We start from the raw sequence: 24,999 nt of genomic DNA on the forward strand, positions 1-24,999 counted from the left end.
AAGTTATTGTTCTTTGTTATATAATATTCAATTTTTTGAAGATACTTTATTTTTACTTATGCTCGAGGTTCATTTTTATATAGGCATGTTTTTATTTCCTACTTTCTAATTTGTTATTAATTTTTACTTGAAATGTATTAATGTTTTGCATCATTTTTGTTTCATGAGTTTTCAGCACTGAAAAAATAAAGGTATTATGCAAAAATAATGCCCAAATTGCAAGTATTGTAATCACTTGCTAAAAGTCAGATCTTTTTATGGCTTAAAGTCAAGAGAGTAGAGGGGATCACTCAGAAGGTAATACTTGACTATGCACTGTCTTCCATTTACTTTGGTCATAACCATAAACTGATATAAAAAGGCTAAGAGGATATTTAAAGGCAAATTATGAACATTTTGTTGAAATTATTTACTGAGCCTCGGAGTTGAAGAAAAGATAATTTTGAAGCAACAACAAGACTCAATCAATAGACTTCTCAGAAGGTAGAAGCAGCCGTTATGATTCTGATGCTTGGCTTTGGTAAGGGTAAATGGACCCAGAGCAGCCTCACTGAAATGCTGCAGTGCTTTTGGCATATGGATTGCTTTCTAATCCTCTGCATTTAAGTGAAGGTTCTGATCTGGGTGGGTGAAACAGAATTGAGTAAAGGAGCAGCAGGAAACCTGCTTATGCCTTGGCCTTTTTCTTCTAGTGTTAAATAGTATTTTATCTTAATGCAAGTATATCAATATTTAAAAAAATACTTAAACTACTAATATTATTACATTTGTAGAGGTACTTTGATAGGAAAAGTTTCAGCTAATGGCATTTTCTGTAATAATCTTTTGAGATTCAACTAGTTTTGGAGTCATCCAAAGAAAGTGCAGTTGTTTACCCAAAGACATCACTGCTAAATGGCAGCTGTTTGTATATTACTGAGTTTTCTTCTTTGTTGACTTCTCAGCCTTGTTTGTTAGCTCTTCTTCTGCTAATTAAAAAACACTCCAAGTTACTAAGCTATTGGATGATTGTCTTCTTCCCAAGTATTTCCTAATAAGTTCTGTAGGTTTCTGAAGAACAGAAGCTCTCCAGACGGCTCTGGGTCATAGAGATGCATGCATGCAATGCTGGGTGCTTGTGCTCTCCTTGTTAAAGTGCACTTAATTTAAGAAGTTGAGAAAGAGCTGCTCAGCAAGTTGATTTGCAAGCCAAGCCAACTTCTGGACTATTGTTTCTGCTAATCTTCCTCATCCATTTGAATTTTAAATGATGAACTAGTTTGCTGGTAACCTGTAGGTGCTTTTTTTGGTGGTTCTGCATGATAAAATTCAATGGTACACTTACACATTTGTATCTTCAATCAGAACTTGGTATTTTCATTCAGTAACTCAGTGCTGCAGTTGAATCTAGTATCTTGGGCACGTCGTTAGATAATTTTTTTTCCAAAAATGTTAAAATGCCCAATTTTCTAATGTTATATGCAAATTCTTTTACATGAGGCTGATTTTTAGTTTTAGGCTTTTTTTCTGCATACAAATTCAGAATTTTAAATATCTGGGACAAATCCCTTAGAAGATTTATTCTGATAATACTGTACCTTTTTCTTATTAAAGTTTTCTGTTACTTGTTTTAATAGCCTTCATAGCCCCTTCCATTAGTTTGGTGACACAATTAAGGTTCGTGTACTTGAATATACCTTGCACCAACTCCATGTCAACATTTGTCACCATTTTGACAATAGGGACGTGGCAGAGGCTGTTGGATTTGTTTCTGCTGCCTGGGTCCTGGGTTTGGAAGCTGCTGTGACATCCCCTGTATATGTGGCTGGGCTAGGTCTCTGGGAGCTGATGGCAATGGGATAGATGGTCCTATTGCTCTTCATCATTACTGTAGCTGTGGGACTCAGAAAAGTACCCCCTTGCAAAAATGGGGACAGGCAGAGTTCCAGGAAGGGTTCTGGGGGCCTTGGCAGCCTCTGTCTAGGATATTAAAGTTTAATTTGCTTTTACTCTTAGGTTCTATAGGAAGCTGTGGATCAGAAAAGGACCACTTTTATTCTGATGATGACGCAGTGGAAGCTGACAGTGAGGGTGATGCTGAGCCCTGTGACAAAGAAAATGAAAATGATGGAGAATCAAGTGTTGGGACTAATGTGGGCTGGGCAGATGCCATGGCTAAAGTCCTCAACAAGAAAACTCCTGAAAGTAAACCTACTATTCTGGTCAAAAATAAGAAGCTGGAAAAGGAAAAAGAAAAGTTAAAGCAAGAAAGACTAGAGAAAATAAAACAGGTGTGTTCCACCAGTTGTCTTGTAGATTAGATTGTTTGTCTAGGCTAGCTCTTATCTTGACCGAACTGTTTCTTGCAGTGTTTGTCCAATTAACGCTCCAGTTTTTAACATGCTTTTTATGTGAAGGTGGATAACTAAGGTTATGTTTAGGAATTTAGTCTAAATTATTCCATTGAGCATGTTCACTTTTTAATCATCTGTGCAAAGACTAAGTAATAGAAATGTAAACGCTGAGGAAACATCTTTTTAAAATCAAGTAATTATACACATGGTAGTGATTCTTGAGCCAATTTTATTTGTTTTAGTTGTCTGTATGCTGATTTTATTAGGTTGTGAACTAAGAAGCATGTTAGTTACTTTTTTTTTTGCCAAAATTTATTTTGCAATACGAATCTGTGACGATGTCGTAACTCAAGGATTGGTTGTAGTTCTGAAAACGGATTATTTCAGTGTTAGATACAAATCAGTGTTGGATGAATTTGAATTCATTATGCTTTTGTTGAACTACTGATGATAGACATTAGACTAGGTATAATCTATTAATTAAAGGCCAAAAGTTGTACATAAATTTGTTGTGTATTATAAAAGCTAAAAATCCATGATAAGGTTTTCATGTCACCTGTACTTGATGATCTCTGTCTAAAATACTTGGTTACTAAAATAAGCATGTTTTTTAATTAAAGAAAAATAACTTTCTACAAATGTACTGGCAGCATAGAAGTACTAATTCCCAAAGTCACTTCATAGGTAAAAATGAAAGAAACATAGGTTTGAATTGACATATATTTCCTTTTATGTTTACCATCTCCTTATCTTGTTTCAAGATGAATGTTTTCTTTGTTCTTAATACTGGTTGCTCTGTGTGAAAGGTGGAAATTTTTAAGTATTGCTCTTAGAAACACAGCATACTCTATTGTTAATTCAATATTCTTATTGTACTTTATTTAAGATAAGTTTTATCTTTAAATCTTATGGATAGCTTTTCAACTGAAAATTTGAATCTTTGTTTATTATCTGGCAAATTCTAGAAGAAACTTCAAAAATATCAGAATCTTTGATTTCCTCTGGTCCCAGAGTTCTAGTGAGGGTAAGAACATTTTGAAGCCAAGAGGAATGAGTCTGTAACTCTTCTCTAGGCCAAAGCTTTGAGTGCTAGAGATGATACTGTCTCCATAATGCATGAAAGCGCATGTATTGATACCAGAAGCAAGACATGGCAGTTACAAATGCTCTTTGTGTTTCTTAAAAGTATATGTAAATTATTATTTCCTAACTTAACTATTATGGTTTTCCAGTATATCAGCTACTTATTTCTAATCATAAATACAAAAATAAATTTCAGAGTTAAAAGTGTTTTGGGATTAAGCATACATATTGTCCTTTGAGTACGGAATATAATTAACTCTTTCAAACTTAAAAGTAAGATTTTAAAAAAAAATTCCTGTCGTGATCTGACAGTGAATTTCATGACCACTAAAATGAATTGTCTGGTTAGGAGAAGAATCTATTTCTTTAGAAAGCTATCAGGCTAATCTTTATAGTGAGTGCAAGAATTTGGTTTTACTGTCATTAGACACTTTCATTAATACAAAATGAGAAATAGATGAGTAAGAGCATAGATAAAAAAAGAAATTTTAATAAAAACGTCTTTATTACTGGTTTTGATGCTTGCCAGCTTCTTGGTGATTAATTCATTATATCATTATATTTGATATTTGGTTAAATGTTGGCCTGGGAAGGAGACATGAACAAGCAATGTATCAAATAAGATTCCTGGGACCAGGATACTATTTAAAGACGAGTTCAAACTAAATTATGTTACCTAGGGAATTTTCTTATTTCTCACCTCCCCTTCTGCTTCTGTACAGTTTGCTATAGCTTACAACTAATAAACCATATATGGCAAGAATATTGGTCAGATATGCTACGAGAGGAGAAATGGATTTAAATGATTTTGTGCGTAGAAAAATAGTCATTGTATAAGTATCTGGATACGATGCTTTCTTTTAAAAGCTGATACATTTTCTTAATAATAATTCTGATGACTGAGGAAGTCATTTTCTGAAAGTAAAGATAAACTTATAATTTTCAAAGAGGGTAGTTTGGAATTCTTCCTTATGCTTCCCTCTGATGATCTGGTGATGGCAGAGCAGGCATGTGGCTCCCTCACACCCTATCTTGTACTGCCTGGCCAAATATGCTGGCAGCTCTCCAGGCCCCGCTGTCAGAAGGCCTGACAGAAACTCACTTTGTGCCTCTCGCATGACACGCTGAGTGCTAACCACAGGCTCTCAAAGCTGAACCCCTAAAATTGTGTTTTTTTAAAAGTCCCTGACAAGCTAAGCCAGAATGATTTATTACCTTCACCCTTTCACAGAGTATCATACCAATGTTTGCTGCACTTTCAGAAATATCTAATATTCTTTCACATAACAATATTTATAACGCAGCGTGATAAGAGACTGGAGTGGGAAATGATGTGCAGAGTAAAGCCAGATGTTGTCCAAGACAAAGAGACAGAGAGAAATCTTCAGAGAATTGCAACAAGGTAAGGTAGTGTTTTTGCCCTTTAAAAAATAAGTATACTAAAGCTTTCATAGTGGTTCTATTTTTGACCCAATTTGATTCTTAAGCTCAGCCTTCTCAGAGCCAAGTGATATATATCTAAGCCTGCCTGTTCAACACTGAATTCAACCAAAGATTTTCCAGGTCTCATGAGGCAAGAATATAATGTGCTAAGTGTATATTTGGTAAGAACCTATTTCAGATCATCTTGTTTTTATAGTCACGAGAACTGTGTAATCAGACCTCTTACTGCATTTCTGTTATGATGCTTGTCTAAATTTATGGCACTCGATGATGATTTTTATCTTGCATTATATTTATGGCATAATACATTACACATTATAGCTATTTCGTGCTATCTTTTTACTCTGCTTATTTAATCATTGGCACCAAACATTTACTCGATGCCCTCTGTGTCCAAAGACAAACAGGATATGGTGGCTGCTGGGTGGTCCTTGCCTGGTCATCTGTAGGAATTACAGTCTCTTTGAGAATAGAATTATGTCTTTGTGTTGGGAACATAGAACAGGAGATTGTCTGGGAGAGTTTGAGAAGGCATTACAGAGGAGATAACATTTGGGCTGCTACTAAAGAATGTAGCAGTTATATTTAGCAGAATTACTTTTAAATTCTTGTTACCTAAATTATTTTGGTCATTTTCTAATCCATCTCGGTGTTACATAGTGTGATAGCGTGGTGTGGTGAATAAGGGCATGAGTGATAGAGCCAGACTGCTAGGTTCAAATCATAGTACTGGCTCTTACTAGCAGTGTGTCCCTGGGCATGCTACTTGATTTCTTTTTCTCTCAGTTTATCTGTAAGTAGAGGATAATATACCTAGCCTATAGGGTTTCTTTGATAATTAAATGGATTAATACATATACAGAACTTAGAAAAGTACAGGCTCAGTACATGAGAGTGAGTGCCTCCTTAAATTTTATGTCATAGGCACCTCCCTTTCCTCACCCTGGTCCTGTCACTACTGTGAAGGGTCTGGAATTTTACTCTCCTTATAAGCTCATAAGCTAGCCTGTTAAAGTTTCCTGGATACTGGTAGAAGACAAGACACTTTGGATCAAAGACAAAGGACTTTATTACTCATGACAAAAGCAGTAGCAGAGCTTCATGTTCCCACTGTTTCCTTTGTCCCATAGAGGGAGTGCAGGTGTCCCAGATGGATGCCCGCACGTGCAGTATGTTGTGTTATAAGAACTGGAACACTGTGCTTGGGAATCTATCACTTTTATACTGATTGGTAACAAGCCTGCTCTTTGTCTGGGGGGAGACGTTACCTCATCCCTCAAGGTCACTTCCTACAAACACAACCCTGAGAAATGGCCTGGATAAAGAGCAGTCAGGTGCATTCATTCTTGAAAAATCCAGCAACCATATGCAGGGATGCTCAAGGCCCAATAATTATCGGAAGAGGCAGATTGCCTCTTATTAGACCAAGAAAATTCATAGATTACAGAATTTTAGAGCTGGAAGGGATCTTAACGGTCTAAATCAGTGCTATCCAGGAGAAATGAATGTGAGCTACATTCATTTGTAATTTAATATGTAATTTAAAATGTTCTCATAGCCACAATGAGAAGTGTAAAATGAAAGAGGTGAAATTAATTTCAATAATATTTTATTTAACTCTGTATTCAAAATATTCATCATGTAGTCAGTATGAAGCAATTGTTAATGATATTTAAGGATTCTATTTTTCATACTGAGTCTTTGAAATCTGGTGTGTATTTTCATTTACAGCACATGGCAATTCAGACCAGTCACATTTCAAGTGCTTACTAGCCACATGTGGCTTGTGGCTCCTGTATTGGATGCTGCAGGTCTTAATTTTCAGAATTTATCTTTGAATGAACTCAAATACAGAACATAGTTTTTAAAATAAGTATTTTTTAAAGTAGGATTTTAAAATGGTTTCATAACACAGGAGTTGCAGATAACATAGCTAAATACTTTTTAAGCTACTCAGGTATTATTTTTCCAATTTACAGATGAAATTGAGATCCAGAAAAATCTTTCTTGGAGTGAAGCACAAAGTTATGTACCAATCCACATTTGTTATCTGTTTAGAAATTTATATTCATTCATTGAAATGTATATTCATTTTTCAGATGTATTTATCAAATGTATTTAACCACTTATCCAGCTCTTTCCTTTGAGTACTTGTTAAATGCTTGCCTCTTTTCTGGACAGTGAAAATACATTTTTCCTATCCTCAGAGTTTGTATTCTAGTGTAATTATTTAATACATCGTTCTGGTTATTTTATATTCTACAGGGGTGTGGTGCAATTATTTAATGCTGTTCAGAAACATCAAAAGAACGTTGATGAAAAGGTTAAGGAAGCTGGAAGTTCTATGAGAAAGCGTGCTAAGTTGATATCAACTGTTTCCAAGAAAGATTTCATCAGTGTTTTGAGAGGGATGGATGGAAGTACAAATGAGACTACTTCAAGCACAAAGAAACCAAAACCCAAACAGGTAAAAACTTTTATATAGGATTCAGTGTATCAGACTTTCAGCTCTAAAACTAGAGTCTTGAGATGGAAAACCAGACTATAGAATTACAGGGTTTTTTTTTTTTTTTTTCCTGGATTTTATTAAAATTCCTCCGTGCCCACAACCTTTAGAGATAGGGTTTGCCTCTCTCCTATCTGAAATCCTGCCATTTTGCACATTTTGGAGAATAGACGCCTGTGTGGGCCACAGCTTTAATTTCAGACTTTACCCATAGATGGTATGTAACTTATAAAATATGAAGAGTCAGCGAGTTTTAGGAAATAATGGTAGAAAGTCATTCTTGCATTGAGGCATCTTTAGTGATGTTTGGTTGAGAGATTAAGAGCATAAATACTTTCTATGACCTTTGGCATGAGAACTTTGCTTCTCCAGCCCCCTCAGTAGTTTCTTTTCTTTTTTTTTTTTTTTTTTTTCATGGAGTCTTGCTCCCTGGCCCAGGCTGGAGTGCAGTGGCGCAATCTCGGCTCACTGAAACCTCTGCCTCCCAGGTTCAAGCAATTCTCCTGCCTCAGCCTCCCGATTAGCTGGGATTACAGGCGCGTGCCATCACCTCCGGCTAATTTTTGTATTTTTAGTAGAGACGGGGTTTCACCATGTTGACCAGGCTGGTCTTGAACTTCTCACCTCAGGTGATCCACCCGCCTTGGCCTTCCAGAGTGCTGGGATTCCAGGTGTGAGCCACCGAGCCCAGCCAGTAATTTCTTTTTAATGTACCAGGTGAAAGGTTTTGAGATGTGCTTTAATTTTATAAGGTGTGGGTTTCTGTTGTTGTCGTTTTAAAAAAGCAAAATATGTAGTTGTATCTTGATGGCATGATTTCTATTGCCAAAACCAAAGGTACTTTTAATCTGTCAGGAAATGAGAATTTCTGTCATAAATTTTTTTGTTTGGGAAAATAATTGAAACCCGAGCAAGAAGAGCATTTAGGAATTTTGTGCTAGCCTAGGGTTGGAGCATTTTTTAAAGTTTCTTGATGAAGTTGATATTTTACCTAAGTGACAAAAGTTTTTGAATCTACTTGTCTCTTTCTTGAATATCAAAGGGCTCAAATTGTATATCTATATAATAATAGTTCTCACTAGTGCTATTTTAAAGTGTCTATCAGAAGTACTTGTAAATACATGAACACTGTGTTTGGGGATTTATACTTTTTAGTTCAAAAGCCTTAATAGGCTGTATTCTCGCTAGTAACATTTTACTGTAAGAGTTAGAGAAAGATTCAGCAACATTGGATGAGAAAGAATTAGTGGGATGATGAAGAGACTTATTTTTTTTTCTTTTTCCTATTAGTTTCAAAATAACATTTTATAGAAGCACATACTTTTGCTTTGGGATTATTTCTTTCATGAGTTATGAAAATGCACAACAGATTCTTTCCACTGGCATTGTATTTTTTTCTTACCATTTGCACTTGCCCTTGACATTCTTTTTTTCTACTTCAGTGATCACAGTATTTGTAAATCTGGGACAAGGTCAAAAATTGCTTGAGACTTAAGCCAAAGTGGTTTTGCTCTAAAAGTAATTTGTTTCTAGAACACCCTGCCCCATGCCATCAATACCCTGACATATTTCTTTCTTTTAAAAATGTGTGTTTTCATTTTGATTGCATATTTATGGAAAAACAGACTCCTTTTTAAAAAATTTTGCTTGAGTTTGCATCTGAATAACTATGAAAGTACTATACTATTTGACATTGGATCAGTTATTGATATAAAACATATTTCTTGGCCGGATGCAGTGGCTCATGCCCGTAATCCCAGCACTTTGGGAGGCCAAGGTGGGTGGATCACGAGGTCAAGAGTTCGAGACCAGGCTGGCCAACATGGTGAAACCCTGTCTCTACTAAAAATACAAAAATTAGCTGGGCATGGTGGCACCCACCTGTAATCCCAGCTACTCAGAAGGCTGAGGCAGGAGAATCGCTTGAACCCAGGAGGTGGAGGGTGCAGTGAGCCGAGATTGTGCCACTGCACTCCAGCCTGGGTGACAGAGCGAGACTCCATCTCAAAAAAAAACAAAAACAAAAACATATTTATTAAGTGCCTGTTTCTACCAGGTGTTATCCTTGTGTCCTTTAAAATCTTACAATTAAGATGGACAAATGACTTCAAGTAAATAAGTAAGCAAGATTAACTTGATAGTAGGCAAATTCTAAATTAGTATGTCGAGTACATGTTAACATTAGTTACACCAGCTCTAACAAAATGTACATTAAGTGGCTACCCCTGTGTGAAGGGAATTTCAGAGTAACTGTGTACTATTAGAGCATAGATCATTATATCTGTGTATATTACTTGAAATAGGTGAACTTCTAAGGTAGTTGAAGGGAAGGCAGGGTGGCAAAGGTGACCATAGATTTGATATGCCAAAGTGCTATTCAGAAATGAATCATTGATGAATGAGCTAAATAAAGGAAGAGATTAAGAAAGTAGAAAGTAATATTTGCCATTTTTTTCTTATATTTAACCTTGTCCTAGCACCATAGCTATTGTACTCTTTCCTCATAGATGTTCCTTCTCTTATCATAGAATGGAACAAAAGAAATCTTATTGTTGTCCCTTCCCTGGGCTGTAATGATATTCAGAGCACAGATTTTTAAATTCAATATTCCTAATATTGTGAAGTCTCTAAAATTAGAGGCCACCCACATATAAACTAGATTCACTGGCAACTATCAGGATTACCAATTTGGAAACATCTTCATTTTAATGACTTCAATTCTTTTTCCCAGTTATATGTGTTGTTCAGTTTTGATGTTAAAGTCTTATGTTCGATAATCAAAAGAGGCAGGAGTTTTATATTAAATATGGATAGAATTGTAATAATATAACATAGGTTATATACATTGAGCCCATTATAGTTAACCATACTTTAGGAGTGGTTTTGGCGTTTGGTTTTGTTTTCTCCTAATGTACACATGACTTGGGAATTTATTTTAAAGAACGCTTTTTTTTAAAAAATAATTGTTATAGAAATTTCATATTTCTTCAAGGTATAAGAAACAGACATTGTGACAAATGTTTTTTAACTGTGATAGGGCCTGAACAAGTCATTTTTCTTTTTCTTTCTTTCTTTTTTTTTTTTTTTGAGACAAAGTCTCGCTGTGTTGCCCAGGCAGGAGTGCAGTGGAGCGATCTCAGCTCATTGCAACCTCTGCCTCCTGGGTTCAAGCGATTCTCCTGTCTCAGCCTCCCGAGTAGCTGGGATTACAGGCGTGCACCACCATGCCCAGCTAATTTTTGTATTTTTAGTAGAGACAGGGTTTCACCATGTTGACCAGGCTGGTCACGAACTCCTGACCTCAGGTGATCTGCCTGCCTCGGCCTCCCAAAGTGCTGGGATTACAGGCATGAGCCACCATGCCCGGCCGAACAAGTCATTTTTCTTAGAGTCTTTTCTGCATTAGAATTTTATTATCAAAGCAATAGGAGCACAGTATGAAAAGTGAATTTATGATTAAATAAAATAACCATTGCCTTTTTCCATTCATCTCTACACCTTGGCAACTCTTAGTACTTTCTTCTGGTATTTACCTCCATATCTTAAATAATATTTACACTATTTCTTTATCAATACTGGATACTATATTTTATGGAAGATAAAGTTGGCTTTCCTCACACCTCTCCACATTCTGTCCTTCCAACATAGTATATTAAAATTTCTTATACTAGATTGAATACTAGTATTCAATGTGAATATTGTTCACTGCTGAGCAAAATACTATACAATAATAATACTTACTTTCTTCAGCTTTGTTACAATTTTTATTTTTCCTGGAGTTATCACTTGCCTTTTTTTTCCTTTAGTTTTGTATATGCCAAAATCCTTCCACACTCTTCAAAAGAACTGTTAAACCCTTCTCAGTAGTATATTTCTTGTGGTCATCCTGCTGCTACTATCTAAACTGGTTGTTCTTTACCTGCTATGCGCTGTCATTTTGCAACATTGCTTTATCCCCTTCCTGGGAATTCCATTTGCCTCTCTCCTATGCAGTATCCTCTGTTTTTTTGGACTAAATGTCTTCTTTTCTCTTGGCCTTCTCCTGCATTTTAGTGATGGCGCAGTTATCAGCATTCTGGGAGAGAGTATAGGTGTCCTTATTTTTTATTGATATGCTGGCCTGATAGATGGCTTCCAATATTTGGAAAAGGATTTTTGCGGATGCAATTAAATTAATGATCTTGAGATGAAGAGGTAATCTTGAATTATTCGGGTAGGCCCTAAGACCAGTGACAAGTGTTCTTAGACACATAGGAGAAATTTGACAGACAGAAGTGGAGCAGGCAGTGTGACCATGGAGGAATAGGTGGGAGTGATGTGGCTGCAAGTCAAAGAATGCCAAGAAACACCAAAGCTGGAGGAGACAGCAAGGGATGGGTTCTCCCCTGAAGCCCCAAGAGGGAGTGAGGCTTTGCCAGATAAGGGCATCGGGCCTCCAGAACTGTGAGAGAGTAAATTGCTCTTGTTTTCAGCTACCTAGTTTGTAGCAATTTGTTATGGCAGCCACAGGAAACTAATAGAACATAGACGTCCATGTTGGAAAGTGATTTTCTCTCAGAAGTTTGAGAGAAATTTTTTCTTTTTCTTTTTTTTTTTGCCATTGAGAGGTTCAGTGCTGTTCTGCTTTCTGATTCTTTTCTTTTTGGAACCTTTTAAGACCTTCTCTATCCCCGTTCTTAAAACATTTGTAGTGAGTAATTGGTAGTCACTATTTTTATTTTATTTATATTTTTGTGAGATAGGGCTATGAAAAAAGATACTGTTAGTGGATGTGAGAAGATATAAAAAAAGAATGATTCTTAGTCAATAAGTAGAACTTTGGGGTAAAGTGTTGAATGTTAAATTCAGTGGAGATTTGGTTCTATGGAATGAATCAGATCACCACATATTTCATTTAGAGACGAGAAGAGGAACCTTCTTTGCCAAATTGTTTTAGTAGCTGTTCTGGGTGGTACATATATTGCTCATGAAATTAGAAAATTGTAAAGTTGGAAAAATTGTGATGTGGGGATATTCATAGGACATGTGACTCTCAGGAGGAATGTACTTTAGAAGAATATAAGAAACTTAGCTTTGATTTTTAAAATGGCATGAAGTAAACATGGTAAGGGGGAAAAAGCCTGCCAGTTCTGTAATTTTTCAGATTCCTTATAGTTTTCTTTCCTGTTTTCTTCCATGGAAGTTGGAATGTAGGATGTTTGCTAATGAGTGGGGAGTTAGAAAAAGGGATTCTGAGGAAGTAGGTTGGCATTAGATTTGAAGTGTCCTATCTAGAGGAATCTGGACTTTATTCCTTACGCATTTGGAGGCCAATGCCATAAGGTAAGTGATCTGGTCAGATTTGATTTTTCTGTCTTTCTCTTTTGATTTATTTCAGCTTTTATTTTAGACTAAGGAGGTGCATGTAGAGGTTTGTTACCAGAGTAATATTGTGCAGTGCTGAAGTTTGGGGAATGATTGAATCTGTTGCTCAGATAGTGAAGATTTCATTATTTTTAAGGAAAAGGAAGGGCTGAAGGATGGAAAAGTCAGAAGACCAATTAGTGGAAGACAATTGCCGTAATTTAGCAAGGGGAGAGAACGTGAACTAAGATTGTGTGGGGTAAAGTGGGTTGGGGTGAAGGGAAAAGAGGAATCAGATTGGAGAGGCAATTTTAAGGTATAGATTGACTTGATTTGTGATTAACATGATGTAGAAGGATATGGGAGAGGGAGGATTTATTAATAACTCAGAGGTTTACAACTTGAGAGACTCAGAAATGGTGACAGCTTTCACCAAAATAGAGAATATAAAATATGGAACATGTCTGAGAGGTAAAGATTTTTGGAGGCAGTGACTGCTCCAGGTTATAATCAGAAATGAGAAGGATGACAGTAAAGATCAGGTTAACAGCAACAGTGTGGCAGAGCGTTTGGTTAGTGCAGGAAATAGCATGACCAGAAACAAGGAGGCAACCAGAATAGCAGAGTATGGTGAGGCCACCTGGGGCAGGCGCTGGTGAGTCCTGTATGTCTTAGTAGGGTTTCTGAATCTTTAAGAACGATTAACTTGTTTACTGAGTCAGGGAAGATGAATAGTCTATTTTAGAGAGTTTTTCACGTGGATAAATGTAATATCTTCTAGGTTTAGATAACTAATTATCAGTTATTTGGAAGGAATTCCCTAATCTAGAAGCTGTAATTCCTCTCTTTGATCAAATACAGGAAGCATCATCCCAATTATATACCAACATGTGGCAAGGCATATTGACCAATATCTTGATGTTGACCCCGAGTGATTTTTATTTTATGTTTTGTTATTTTATTATTTTTAAAGAGATGGGATCTTGCTATGCTGCCCAGCCTGGTCTTGAACTCCTGGGTTAAAGTGATCCACCTACCTAGGCCTCCCAAAGTGCTGGGATTACAGGCATGAGCCACCATGCCTGGTTACCCTGAGTGATTTTTAAAAATATTACATTGTATTTAGAACACTGTTTAAGGAAGCAACAAAAACATATTTTTTAAGAAAAGTTTTATAAAAAATTTAAGCTTTAACTCTTAAAGGATTAATACCTCTGTTCCTCTATTCAAAACATGTTTCTATCTAGAGTGATTTGTTTCTCAGTATGTTAATCAAGATTTTATTAATGTAGAGGCATTAATTTTTTTTCCTTAGCTTTCAAAGTTGTAATTATTCCTTTTGCTGTTTTCTTGAAAAGCCGACTAAAATTCAATCAGTTTTCTTGGAATTTAATTCTGTTACTCTAAAGGCCGACAGAAGTGGATGTGATGTTAAATCTATGTCTCTAAGGAGAATATATTGGCTGCTGTTAGGAAAGCATTGGCTTTACTTGTACTCTTGAATTACAGACTTTCTACAAGGTTTTCATTTATTTGAAATTGCCAATATATCAATTTCAGGTTTTTTTTTTTTTTAATGATGAAACTGAAATTATAATTTTATAGTAAGGGAAAATGCTAGCTGGTTTCTGTTAGAAAATGATTTTTTGGCGGGGCATGGTGGCTCACATCTGTAATCCCAGCACTTTGGGAGGCTGAGGCGGGATGATCACAAGGTCAGGAGATCGAGACCATCCTGGCCAACATGGTGAAACCCCGTCTCTACTAAAAATACAAAAATTAGCCGGGCATGGTGGTGGGGACCTGTAATCCCAGCTACTTGGGAGGCTGAGGCAGGAGAATTGCTTGAACCTGGGAGATGGAGGTAGCAGTGTGCTGAGATTGCGCCACTGCACTCCAGCCTGGTGACAGAGCAAGGCTCCGTCTCAAAAAAAAAAAAAAGAAAGAAAGTGATTTCCTTAGTGATTGCTGGACAATAATTTTCAATAGAAGTCCTTAGGAAAAAGTGTTACCAGGAAGAGGCCAGGTATTTATTTATTTTTTCTGATTTTGTGGTATGAGCACTTTAAATGTCAAACATAGAGATAAGGTAGGTACTCCTCTATTTCTCATTTATTTATCATAAATGGCAACCTTGTAATTTCTTCATAGGTAAATAATTAGTGGTGAGAATGCTTTTGAAATACCTGGCCTCTTTGGTATCTTACAACTTAGACCCAGACTCCAAATTGCTATGTACTTTTAAAAATGTGTGTTTCTTCCGATTCTTAGATCTGCTGAATTCTTGCTTCTAAAGACAGAAGCCTAGGAAAGGAGGACTTCCTCACCCAGCTCCCTTGGTGGGCCTCTGGCAATTTTCAGGATTTACTTTTGGTTTTTCTGAGGCAGGATCTCACTCTGTCGCCCAGGTCGGAGTGCAGAGTCGCAATCTTGGCTTACTGCAACCTCCGCCTCCCAGGTTCAAGCAATTCTCATGCCTCAGCCTCCTGAGTAGCTGAGATTACAGGCGCATGCCACCAAGCCTGGATTTTTTTTTTTTTTTTTCTAGTATTTTTAGTAGAGATGGGGTTTTGCCATGTTGGCCAGGCTGGTCTCCTCAAACTCCTGGCCTCAGGTGATCCTCCGACCTTGGCCTCCCAAAGTGCTGGGATTACAGGCTTGAGCCACCATGCCTGGCCAGGATTTAGCTTTTAAATCAAGTTGGGGTATGGAGGGCAGGCAAGGGGGTAGAGAAGGATGCTGTCCTTAGATTGCCCCTGCATTGCAGGACAACAGTGTTTTACTCTCACGTAAAGCTCTCTAACAGGAATGTGTGGAATCCTAATTTTGTAAATAATTCAGCTTAATGTTTATTTATTGAAAATGCCTAAATAGAGCTTAGGCAAAAGTGAGACTCCATGTTTGAAATGAGAACAAGCAGGATTATACATATTACTGTTGATGGGAATGGTTTTAAGCCACTTTCCCATTGTATTTATGTCTTTTAAAATATGCTATTTAGTTTTAATGTAGGGTGGTTTCTGATTTGAACAACAGTTTTAATCAAAATGAACTTAGGTTTGGCAATATGGCACATGCAGCATTTTGACTTATGGAGAATATGGATATTAGTGAAGAATGAGGACTAGTTATTACAGAACTGCTGTAGAAATCTTTAGTTACTGTTAAATTAAAATTAATGGTGCCATACATCTTTTTGCCCCATATGAAGAAATGTGCTATTTGAAGTGGCTGCCTGTATTGGATTTTCTTTAGTGAGGTTGAGGCTTTAAAAAAAAACTACCCTGCACAGATGAGTCTTACGCATTTGACTTTTAAAAATGCATTATATTAAGACATCAGTCTTATGTGCTAGCACCTATAATGCATTTTTAAAAATCAGAATAATAGTTTATTGCGTCTTGGTAAAAATTGCCATTTTTGAGTAGTAGGCAGTTGAGACCATTTGTGGGGATATATAACACATAGTACTAAAGCCACAGATTCTAGAACCAGACTGCCTGAATTCAAAATGCCTGTTATATATAGTAGTAATAACAGTCCCTACCTCATAGGGATGTTGTGAGAGTCAATTAATTTAATATACATAAAGCACTTAGAATGATGCTTAGCACATAGTAAGTGCTATATAAATGTTTGCAATAATTTTTATTTTGCATTGCATGCCATCAAAACGAGTTCCTTATATTAGTGCTTATTTTTTCTCTAAAAATTGTAGTCAAAGATGAATTCCAAAGTTGGAAACCAATTTGAAAGGGAACTATTACTACTTTTTATCTGAATTATTGAATAATCCAAAAACCTTCCAATAATTTGATTAAAATTATATTTAGATTTGGACATTCTCACTCACTTTAGGTGTGATGGCTCTAGTAATGCATAATTCTTAGAAAATGTAAAACTAGATTTGAAGGAACTAGAAATGTGTCCACTTTCTCTTGTTCCCCGTTTCCAGTTATGGTTGAACTAACTATATTACTTACAAGAATTTACTTATTAAGACAAGTTTGGTTTTTATGGGGGTGCTGTCATACTATTTGAATATCCTCATCTTTGTGAATAATGTGCAGATCATCATTAGAAGATTATACCTTTCCTAAGTTGGGGATTATGTGATACACAATGACTCGGCATCAGCAAGTAAGGATAGTGAGTAGAAGGACTGAGAGGGCACTTACTAGTGTATGCTTTGTGCCAGATGCTGTGGCAGATGTTTTTGCATAATTCCATTTCCAATAGAAAACTTCTCTTCTTTCTCTCACCCAGATGAGCTGGAAGAACTGTGGCTGGCTGATAAGCCACAGTATCAGCAAGACTAGGAAGAGAATGGTGAAGGAAGCAGCTTGCATTCTGCTTTTTCCTAGGTCTCTCATGCTGCTCATTTGATGTAAAGCATAATGAAGACTGACACATTTTAAAATCTGATTTCTCAAAACTGTTACATAAGATAAAATGTTAACCATAGTAAGACATTTTCAAGTTATGAAACTCTAAAACTAACTTAGAAAATTATTTATAAATTCAAGTTAGAATTGACTTTCTCTTCATTTGTCAAGGAATTAAAATTTACTAGAAATCAAATGCATCATGTATTTGATGATTGTGGGTCTAATACAGATTTTAGAATCTTCCCCCATGCCCCACCCCCTCTGTTTTGTTTTTTGCTTTTTGTTTTTTTTTTTAAATTAAAGACAGGGTCTTGCTGTGTCACTCTGGCTTGAGTATAGTGGTGTGATCACAGCTCACTGCAGCCTCAACCTCCTGGGCTCAAGTGATCCTCCCTCCTCAGCCTCCCGAGTAGCTAGAGCCACAGGCACCATTAGGCCTGGTTGATGTAAAAATTTTTTTTCTAGAGATGGGGGTCTCATCATGTTGCCTAGGCTGATCTTGAATTCCTGGGCTCAAGTGATTCTTCCGCCTCAGCCCCCCAAAGTGCTGGGATTACAGGCCTGAACTCCCAGCTCTTTTATGAAAATTTTCAAACAGGAAGAAAATTACAAAGAATAGTAGTATAAACACCTATATTTCTATATTTCTACTTAGGTTTAAAAGTTGTTAACACTTACGGTGTTTGTTTTAATAGCTATCTGCCTTTGTCTCCATCTAGTTTTTGTTTGTTTAGGTTGATTATTTGAAAGTATTACCCACCTGTGCCCCGAAGATTCTCTTTTTTAAAAAAAAAATCAGCTTTATTGAGGTATGATGTTCATATACCATACAATTAAAAGATTTTTTTTTGTAACTTTTTGAGAACCAGAATTCAATTAAGGCTCACCCATTACATTTGATTCTGTCTTGTTCTCTTTTGTTCTAGACCAATCCCTTGCCTTTCTTTTTTTTTTCTTTTAAAGACTAGCTTTTTAAAGAGACAAGCCAGTTGTCTTGAAGAATGAATAATGAATCCAGGCCAGTTGTCTTGAAGAATGAATAATGAATCCAGGTTTATGAATTTGTCTGATTACTTCATTATGGTGTCATTTATCTTGTTCTATGCCTTTTTCCTGTAAGCTAGAAGTTAGGACTAAAGGCTTGCTGAGATTTAGGTTAAACTTTTTTTGCCATAATTATATCGTATGTGTGATAGCTTATACTATGTACTTGCTATTGTAACACATCAGGAGACACATTATCAGAATGTTTCATGCTAGTGATGCCAGTTTCCACTTGGTAAAAGTGATAATAAATACTTTTTTTTTTTATTAAAGGTGCACCCTCTCCACCCCCCAGTTAGAAAGTAATTTCTGGGACAAATAGTTTCACAGGAGCAAGTATACCTGTCTCCATCTTTTGCCTTTTACCATCAATTAGTGATCCTTGCCTAAAACATTTAAGTGATTTGAGATTACAGAATGGTGATTTTCTCATTTGTTTTCTAATTTATTAGCTGAAATTTTTCAGGAGATGAATTAAAGTTCCTAAAGATAGGGGTTGATGTTTCATCCCTTTTAATTATGGTTTTCCAGAGTAAGGAGTTTAATAGTCACCTCCAGTGCGGGCACTTGAGCCTTCCTCTCTTCTTCCTTCTCTTGTCTTTTTTTTTTTTGTTTTTTTTGAGATGGAGTCTCATTCTTGTCGCTGAAGCTGCAGTGCAATGGTGCGATCTCGGCTCACTGCAACCTCCGCCTCCCGGGTTCAAGCGATTCTTCTACCTCAGTCTCCTGAGTAGCTGGGATTACAGGCGCCCACCACCATGCTTAGCTAATTTTTGTATTTTTAGTAGAGATGGGGTTTCACCACGTTGGCCAGGCTAGTCTCGAACTCCTGACCTCAGCGGATCCACCCACCTCAGCCTCCCAAAGTGCTGGGATTACAGACGTGAGCCACTGTGCCCAACTTGTTTGTCTTTTTAAAATGTCATAGACATAGGGATTTTATTCAGTGTTTACGGTGAATGAGTGTCATTATACTTTTTGTTGCTCAAGTTTGCAAATGTGGCTGTGAGAACCTGTGTAAACTGGCTCATGTGTCCTTTTGGCATGACCTCATTTTCTTTGAGTGATTCTTTGCATTCTGGGACAGGATGTCCAGCCCAAACCTTGTGCTTTCTGTGTCCCAGACCTAGAATCACCTGTTTCTCCAAGGGAGTCTGATGAGACCAATCTATTTCTAAATTGTTTGTTGAGTTCAGTAGATTGATAGTGTGCACATTCCTTACTAGATGCAGCTTTGTTTTGTTTATATAGCATTTCATAGTTTTGCAAAGCACTTTTACATATGTTTTCTTATTTAAGCTTTTTAGTGAATTTGTGGTATCAGGAAGACATTGGTATCTGTTTTTCAATTGAATTCATAGCTCTGCTAATTTTTTATAAATCTGGATTTTCATTTATATGCTATATAATATAGCAGATAAAATGTGTTTTAAGAGACTAATTGGCAGAGTGTATCTGAATATTTCAAACAACTAATTTACTATGAAAATGAATAGAGCACTGTCAAAAGGCTCCCTGAAGTGTTACATTTGACCTTTCAGGTACTTTAGTTAACTTTAACTTACTTAGAGTTCTTAAGAGAATTTAAATGTTGAGGAAAATCAATGTTGAATTAAGAACTGAATGTATGGATAACAAGATGTATAATAATAGAAACCACCAAATACAACCACTTTGAACAAGGACATATGTATTGGGTACATATGTCCACATTTTGCCTTAAACGTTTGTTATAAAATAAAGTTGTTTTCCACCCCATTCTGCCCACCCTTCATAGCTCCTATCTCAGGGGCAGTAAATGAAATTAAAACAAAACAAACAAACAAAAAAATCAGTGGGCGAAAAAAATTGAATCCATAAAGTATGTTTTTAACTACAATTGCAAATAGCTTACTGAAAATTTTTAACAGCAAAGATATTAAGATGAATTTAGTCAATGTTAAGAACTTTTTTTTTTTAAGAGGGAGTCTTATTCTGTTGCCCAGGCTGGAGTGCAGTGGCATGATCTCGGCTCACTGCAAGCTCCGCCTCCCAGGTTCACGTCATTCTCCTGCCTCAGCCTCCCAAGGAGCTGGGACTACAGGCGCCCGCCACCACGCCCGGCTAATTTTTTGTATTTTTAGTAGAGACGGGGCTTCACTGTGTTAGCCAGGATGGTCTCGATCGCCTGACCTCGTGATCCACCTGCCTTGGCCTCCCAAAGTGCTGGGATTACAGGCGTGAGCCACTGCACCTGGCCAAGAACTTTGTAAAATTTAGGTGAGACTGAGTTAAAATGAAAACCGAACTTTCTTCTTAGGGAAAGCAATGAAATCAACTATTGTTGATTATTAAATATAGATGAGACTATATTGTTTCTTTCTTTATGGTTTGATTTTAATTATCTCCCACCCCAGCAAATGAAATGAAGTGAATGTGTAATTCCAAACCTTCTTTTTCAGTGTTCAGTGGCTGCCAATGTATGTTTGCACTTTGAAATGAAAGCTGATTAACATTTTTAAGGGTTGTCTTCACCTTCAAAATGGACACAGACTGCTTCTTTATGGTTTCAATTCAATATTTGTGTAAAACTAGGCCAAGGAAGGTGGGGACTGTTTGTTTCCTTGCATCATGCAGTTTTTGTTAAGTTCTTGCATTTAGTCACTTTTACTTTTCATTTGATGTAAGCAGAAACAGTTGTATAGGTTGCTTTAAGTCTTTTAATCAGTGCTGCCTTGCAGCAACACTGAAAGACTCCGTAAGCTGATAAAAGTTTGGTATTTCAGTTTATACTTTACGATTTATATTACAGTTAGTTATATTTAACAGCTATAACACAGCTTCCATCTATAATAGTAAATACCTTTGTCTAACATGTATAGTATGGTTAACTTTATCTTACATTATAGCTATACCCAGTTAATAAAAAATAATAAATGTTTTATTTCTTTCAAGGCCTGGACCTCTAAAACTTTCTAATTTGCAGTATTGGAATCAATGGCTTATCTAAGATTCAAATCCAGAACTCTCTTTTTATTCCTTTTGTAAAAAGAATATACCAAATTGCTACTACTTCTCTTTTACAACCAAAACAAAAAACCCTCCATTCTCAGGATGTCTTGACATTTAATGAAATCTATTCAGGGATCACCCCAAGCAAGCTTTTCCAGTGAATGACACATTTAGAATTTGCCTCAGGCTTTCTTTTTTCTTCTTTCTTATGTTAAACTTTGATCTACCTCTTTTTTGTGTGGGTGCTCCAAGTATTTAAGAAGTTTTTATACTTAATGGTAAATCATATTTATGGAATATAAATATGATTTATATGGAAAAGATATAGCAAATTGAAAAGATATAGCAAATTGAAATTATGTCAATCCAGCGTGTAATATAATTTACCCCAAATCTTTTATGGAAATTACCTTAAACATATTCAGCATTTTGCATGTATTTTAGTACTTGTTCATAGGTTATAACAGGTTATATAAGAACACAGTATATTACTGTATTGTGTTCGTATCATCAGTTAAGTTTTAGAGAAGTTTAGTGTTGTGGAAAGAACATGGGCTTTGCAATCAAATGGATCTGTGTTTGGGAATAGACTCAGCTCTTTATTAACTCTGAACTTGAATAATTACTTCACTTCTGTGAGCCTTAGTTTTCTTATAAGGTAAGCATGATACTTGCTATCTGGCCAGGAATCTTAAGAGAATTAGAAATAAGGCAATATTATATAAAGTGCTTGGCACACAGTGACTTCATAGTATACTTACTGTGTTTGACCCTTTTTCATTTATTGTTAGGAAGTAAAGCAGAATCATCATTGTTGATAAAACTAGAAGGATTTCTTAGAATATTTTTGGGACGATCTTGATAGAAAAGAAGCTTGGGGAACTTAGGATTTGTGGAAATGGTTTAGGTGTACTTTTTTTTTTTTCTGTTTCTTGCTGTCCTTTTTTTTTTTAAATTCTTTACTTATACATGTAGTTTTAAAAGCCACATTTTGCCATAAATGTTTATTATAAAATAAAGTTGTTTTCCACCCCCATTCTGCCTACTCTTCATAGCTCCTATCTCAGGGGCAACTAATTCTTACTTCTCTAGCTAGTCCTGCTGGCATTTATACATCTCTGTATTCCTAATGTTACAGGATCCTTGGGTGTCGCTTCACCAGCTGGAAACCTCTGTGGCCAGTGGTGCCTTTGCCTGTTTTGCTTGGTCCTATGGGCTCGTTTTGCCCACTCAGCCTGGCAGTCTGTGCTCGGCTTGTACTACTAGCCTGGATCCGACGCCTGCCAAGAGCGAGGAATGTATGAGCGAGAGTGGGGTCCTGCCACTGAACACAGCCAGGCACCACAGCTCCAGGCAATGGCATGGGCGCCGGCTACTTGTAATGCTGCAGCTGGGCCAGGTGTACTGTAAGCAGCTTCCATGGCTGACACCAGGGTACGTCGTGGCGTTCTGGAAGCTTGGAGATGCCAGTAACTGTAGAGCCCTAAAGAGGTGTCACAGTCCTGGCTCAGGGAGCTCCTAGGTCGGCTTCCCGAAGGGCTGCAGCTCTTCTCTCCTTCTTCTCTCCTTGTCACCTGCAACGTGGTGAGCAAGGGACATATTTAAGCGCTGTTTGTGTTACACCTCTTTTAGACCCGCCGTTCGGCAGGTCCCGGGTTCTTGTGCTGCATCCAGGAAGAATGAGGTACACAGACAAGTGGAGGATGAGCAAGATGAAGAGGAGCTTTTTCGAGCGATAGAACAGAGGAGACCCTGGGGTGGATAGCTCCTCTCTGCAGCTGGTGGTCTTGTTGACTCTGGGTCTGGCTGAGTTCGGGGCTTTTTATGGGCCTTAGAGGAGAGGAACTGCGTACCAATTTGTCCATGGGCTACCGTGGGTGGGCCCAGAAAAAGCACTACAAGTTCCCACTCTGGTCCCCAGGACTGGCAGCCCGGTCCCCAGGCTTCGGGCCCTCCCTGGCCTGAAGGTGGGGCCTCACCGGGGACCCTCCCCCTTCTACCCAGCAGCCTGTCTGCTTCCTGCCACTGCTCATGGCGCCCAGACTGTTCTGGCCAAGGAGTGCCTGCAGGTCAGTGCTAAGCTGCCCTTAGCCCCGCCTCGGCCTCCCTCTCATGCTTTTTGGCACCCAAAGTCCGGAGGGGGCCAAGGGGGCAGGGGCTTGGCATGTCAGCACTGCCCCCAGTGTGTGTACACCCAGCTGGGCTGTAACAGTGCCCGAGTTCTTCTCTGTCCTTGCTCTGAGATCGGAGCGGGCACTGGGAGCGGGGAGAAACCAGGCAGTGGGAGAAGACAACTCCGAGCCTGCAGGGGCAGGGGGCGCCTTCCTGGCCCCCTCCATTCCAGAGTGCAGCCATACCTAGGTCTGCAGCCGGGACTTGGGTTGCTGCAGCTATGCCTGCGAGGGCGGGGCTTCTGCCTGCTCCCAGCTCCCACCAGCTCTGTGGAGCCTGGCAATGTCCCAGGCCCAAGTCCTCCTCTTGGCCCCTCTCAGCCTGCCCCTCCGTGCCTGACTGTGCTGCTCCCCCGCCGGCGGGCGACTTAGTCTGGCCCCATCGCTGTGACTCCCAGGAGCGGGCCTGGGAACTGCCTGCCTACTCCATGTTTTCCCTACGGCAGCAGCTGCAGGGAAGTTTGCAGGTGGCATGGCCCCTGCCAGCCCCGTACAAATGAGCCCGACACTCTGGGGGCTGGCCCCTTGAGTCTTGCCTGCACCTTCGGCCTGGTACTCGCGGGTTCCCAAGACGCGGCCGGCAATGAGGTTGAGGCTATGGCAGAGGCTCCGGGCCTGGGAGCGGGTCCTGCCTGGCTGTGTGAGCGTGGGTGTGACACAATTGTCTGCCTCAGGGACGCGGGGCACAAGGGTTCCAGCGCCGCCACTGCTGCTTCCGCTCCTGCTACCACCGCCTGCACCTCCCTGCTGCAACTGGTGCGATTGGCAGCAGCCACTCCGGATGGTCAGCCACTGCCATCACTAACTTATGTGCATATATATATATAGTCGTATCTTTTGATTAATCAGTTTGAGGCATTATCTATTAGTTTTCTGTTATAATAGGCAAAGATTTAATTATCTAACACAGTCTCTTCTCCTTTGGCCACTCAATGTAGTTAGTTTACAATTATATGTTATCAGTATTCAGCATTTATTATTCATGTGAAAAAATTATTTACAGCTGAATGTTGTAATATTCCATATTTGTATGTTTTCTTTCTATTTGGTTTTCCTGAAGTTAATCATTGTCTTGACTTTTCATGTTTAATTTCCTTAATTAATTTAGTTTTTCAAAGTCAAATGATCTGAAGTAATGTATCTATTGTAATTATTTTCTCTGAGATATTCTTTCCTAGAGGCCTCTGTTTTCCTTTGTATCCCCTGATTGCTTTCTTGGGTTGCTTCACTGTTGTCATCTGGGACTTAAATTTTCTGCGATCCTTGGAATTTCTCCTGGATTGAATTCCCTATTTCTGGGTTCTTGGATCTTCCTTTTTTTCTTGGTCCACTCTCACTCTTTTGGTAAAGCATATTCTCCAGTGGTTTTGTCAAGTTAAAATAACATACAGTGACAGATGTCATGGTGATGACCGCTTTCAGCATGCTGTCCCACGGAGTCACTTGGCTGCAGGTTGTCCTTCATGCTTGATGTGTAGTTGTTATTTTGGAATCTGTTTCCTTCTTTTTCCTGTGGTGGGACTCCTATTTTCTCTATCCCATGTTTTCTTCTTTTTCTTTTACTCCATCTGTTTGTGAAGAACATCCTTGGTGTCCTGAGAAAGGCTGCATTGGAAGTAAACTTTTGGGGACCTCGTATGTCTGAAAATACCTCTGTTCAGTATTCACATTTCAATAATAACGTGTCTCAATATTGA

General features: G+C 38.0%; 1 protein-coding gene across 1 annotated transcript in view; it reads left to right on the forward strand.

The window, feature by feature from the left end:
* RRP15 (ribosomal RNA processing 15 homolog) overlaps positions 1–24,999 on the forward strand; it is a 50,708-nt gene that overhangs the window by 14,913 nt on the left and 10,796 nt on the right. Inside the window, exons 2-4 of the mRNA XM_032136935.2 lie at positions 1,996–2,270; positions 4,721–4,818; positions 7,125–7,326. Of these exons, the coding sequence (XP_031992826.1) occupies positions 1,996–2,270; positions 4,721–4,818; positions 7,125–7,326 (575 nt within the window). The remainder of the gene's footprint in view (positions 1–1,995; positions 2,271–4,720; positions 4,819–7,124; positions 7,327–24,999) is intronic.

This window comes from Hylobates moloch, unplaced genomic scaffold (genome assembly GCF_009828535.3).
Source record: "Hylobates moloch isolate HMO894 unplaced genomic scaffold, HMol_V3 SCAFFOLD_18, whole genome shotgun sequence".
In the NCBI taxonomy this organism is placed as follows: domain Eukaryota; kingdom Metazoa; phylum Chordata; class Mammalia; order Primates; family Hylobatidae; genus Hylobates; species Hylobates moloch.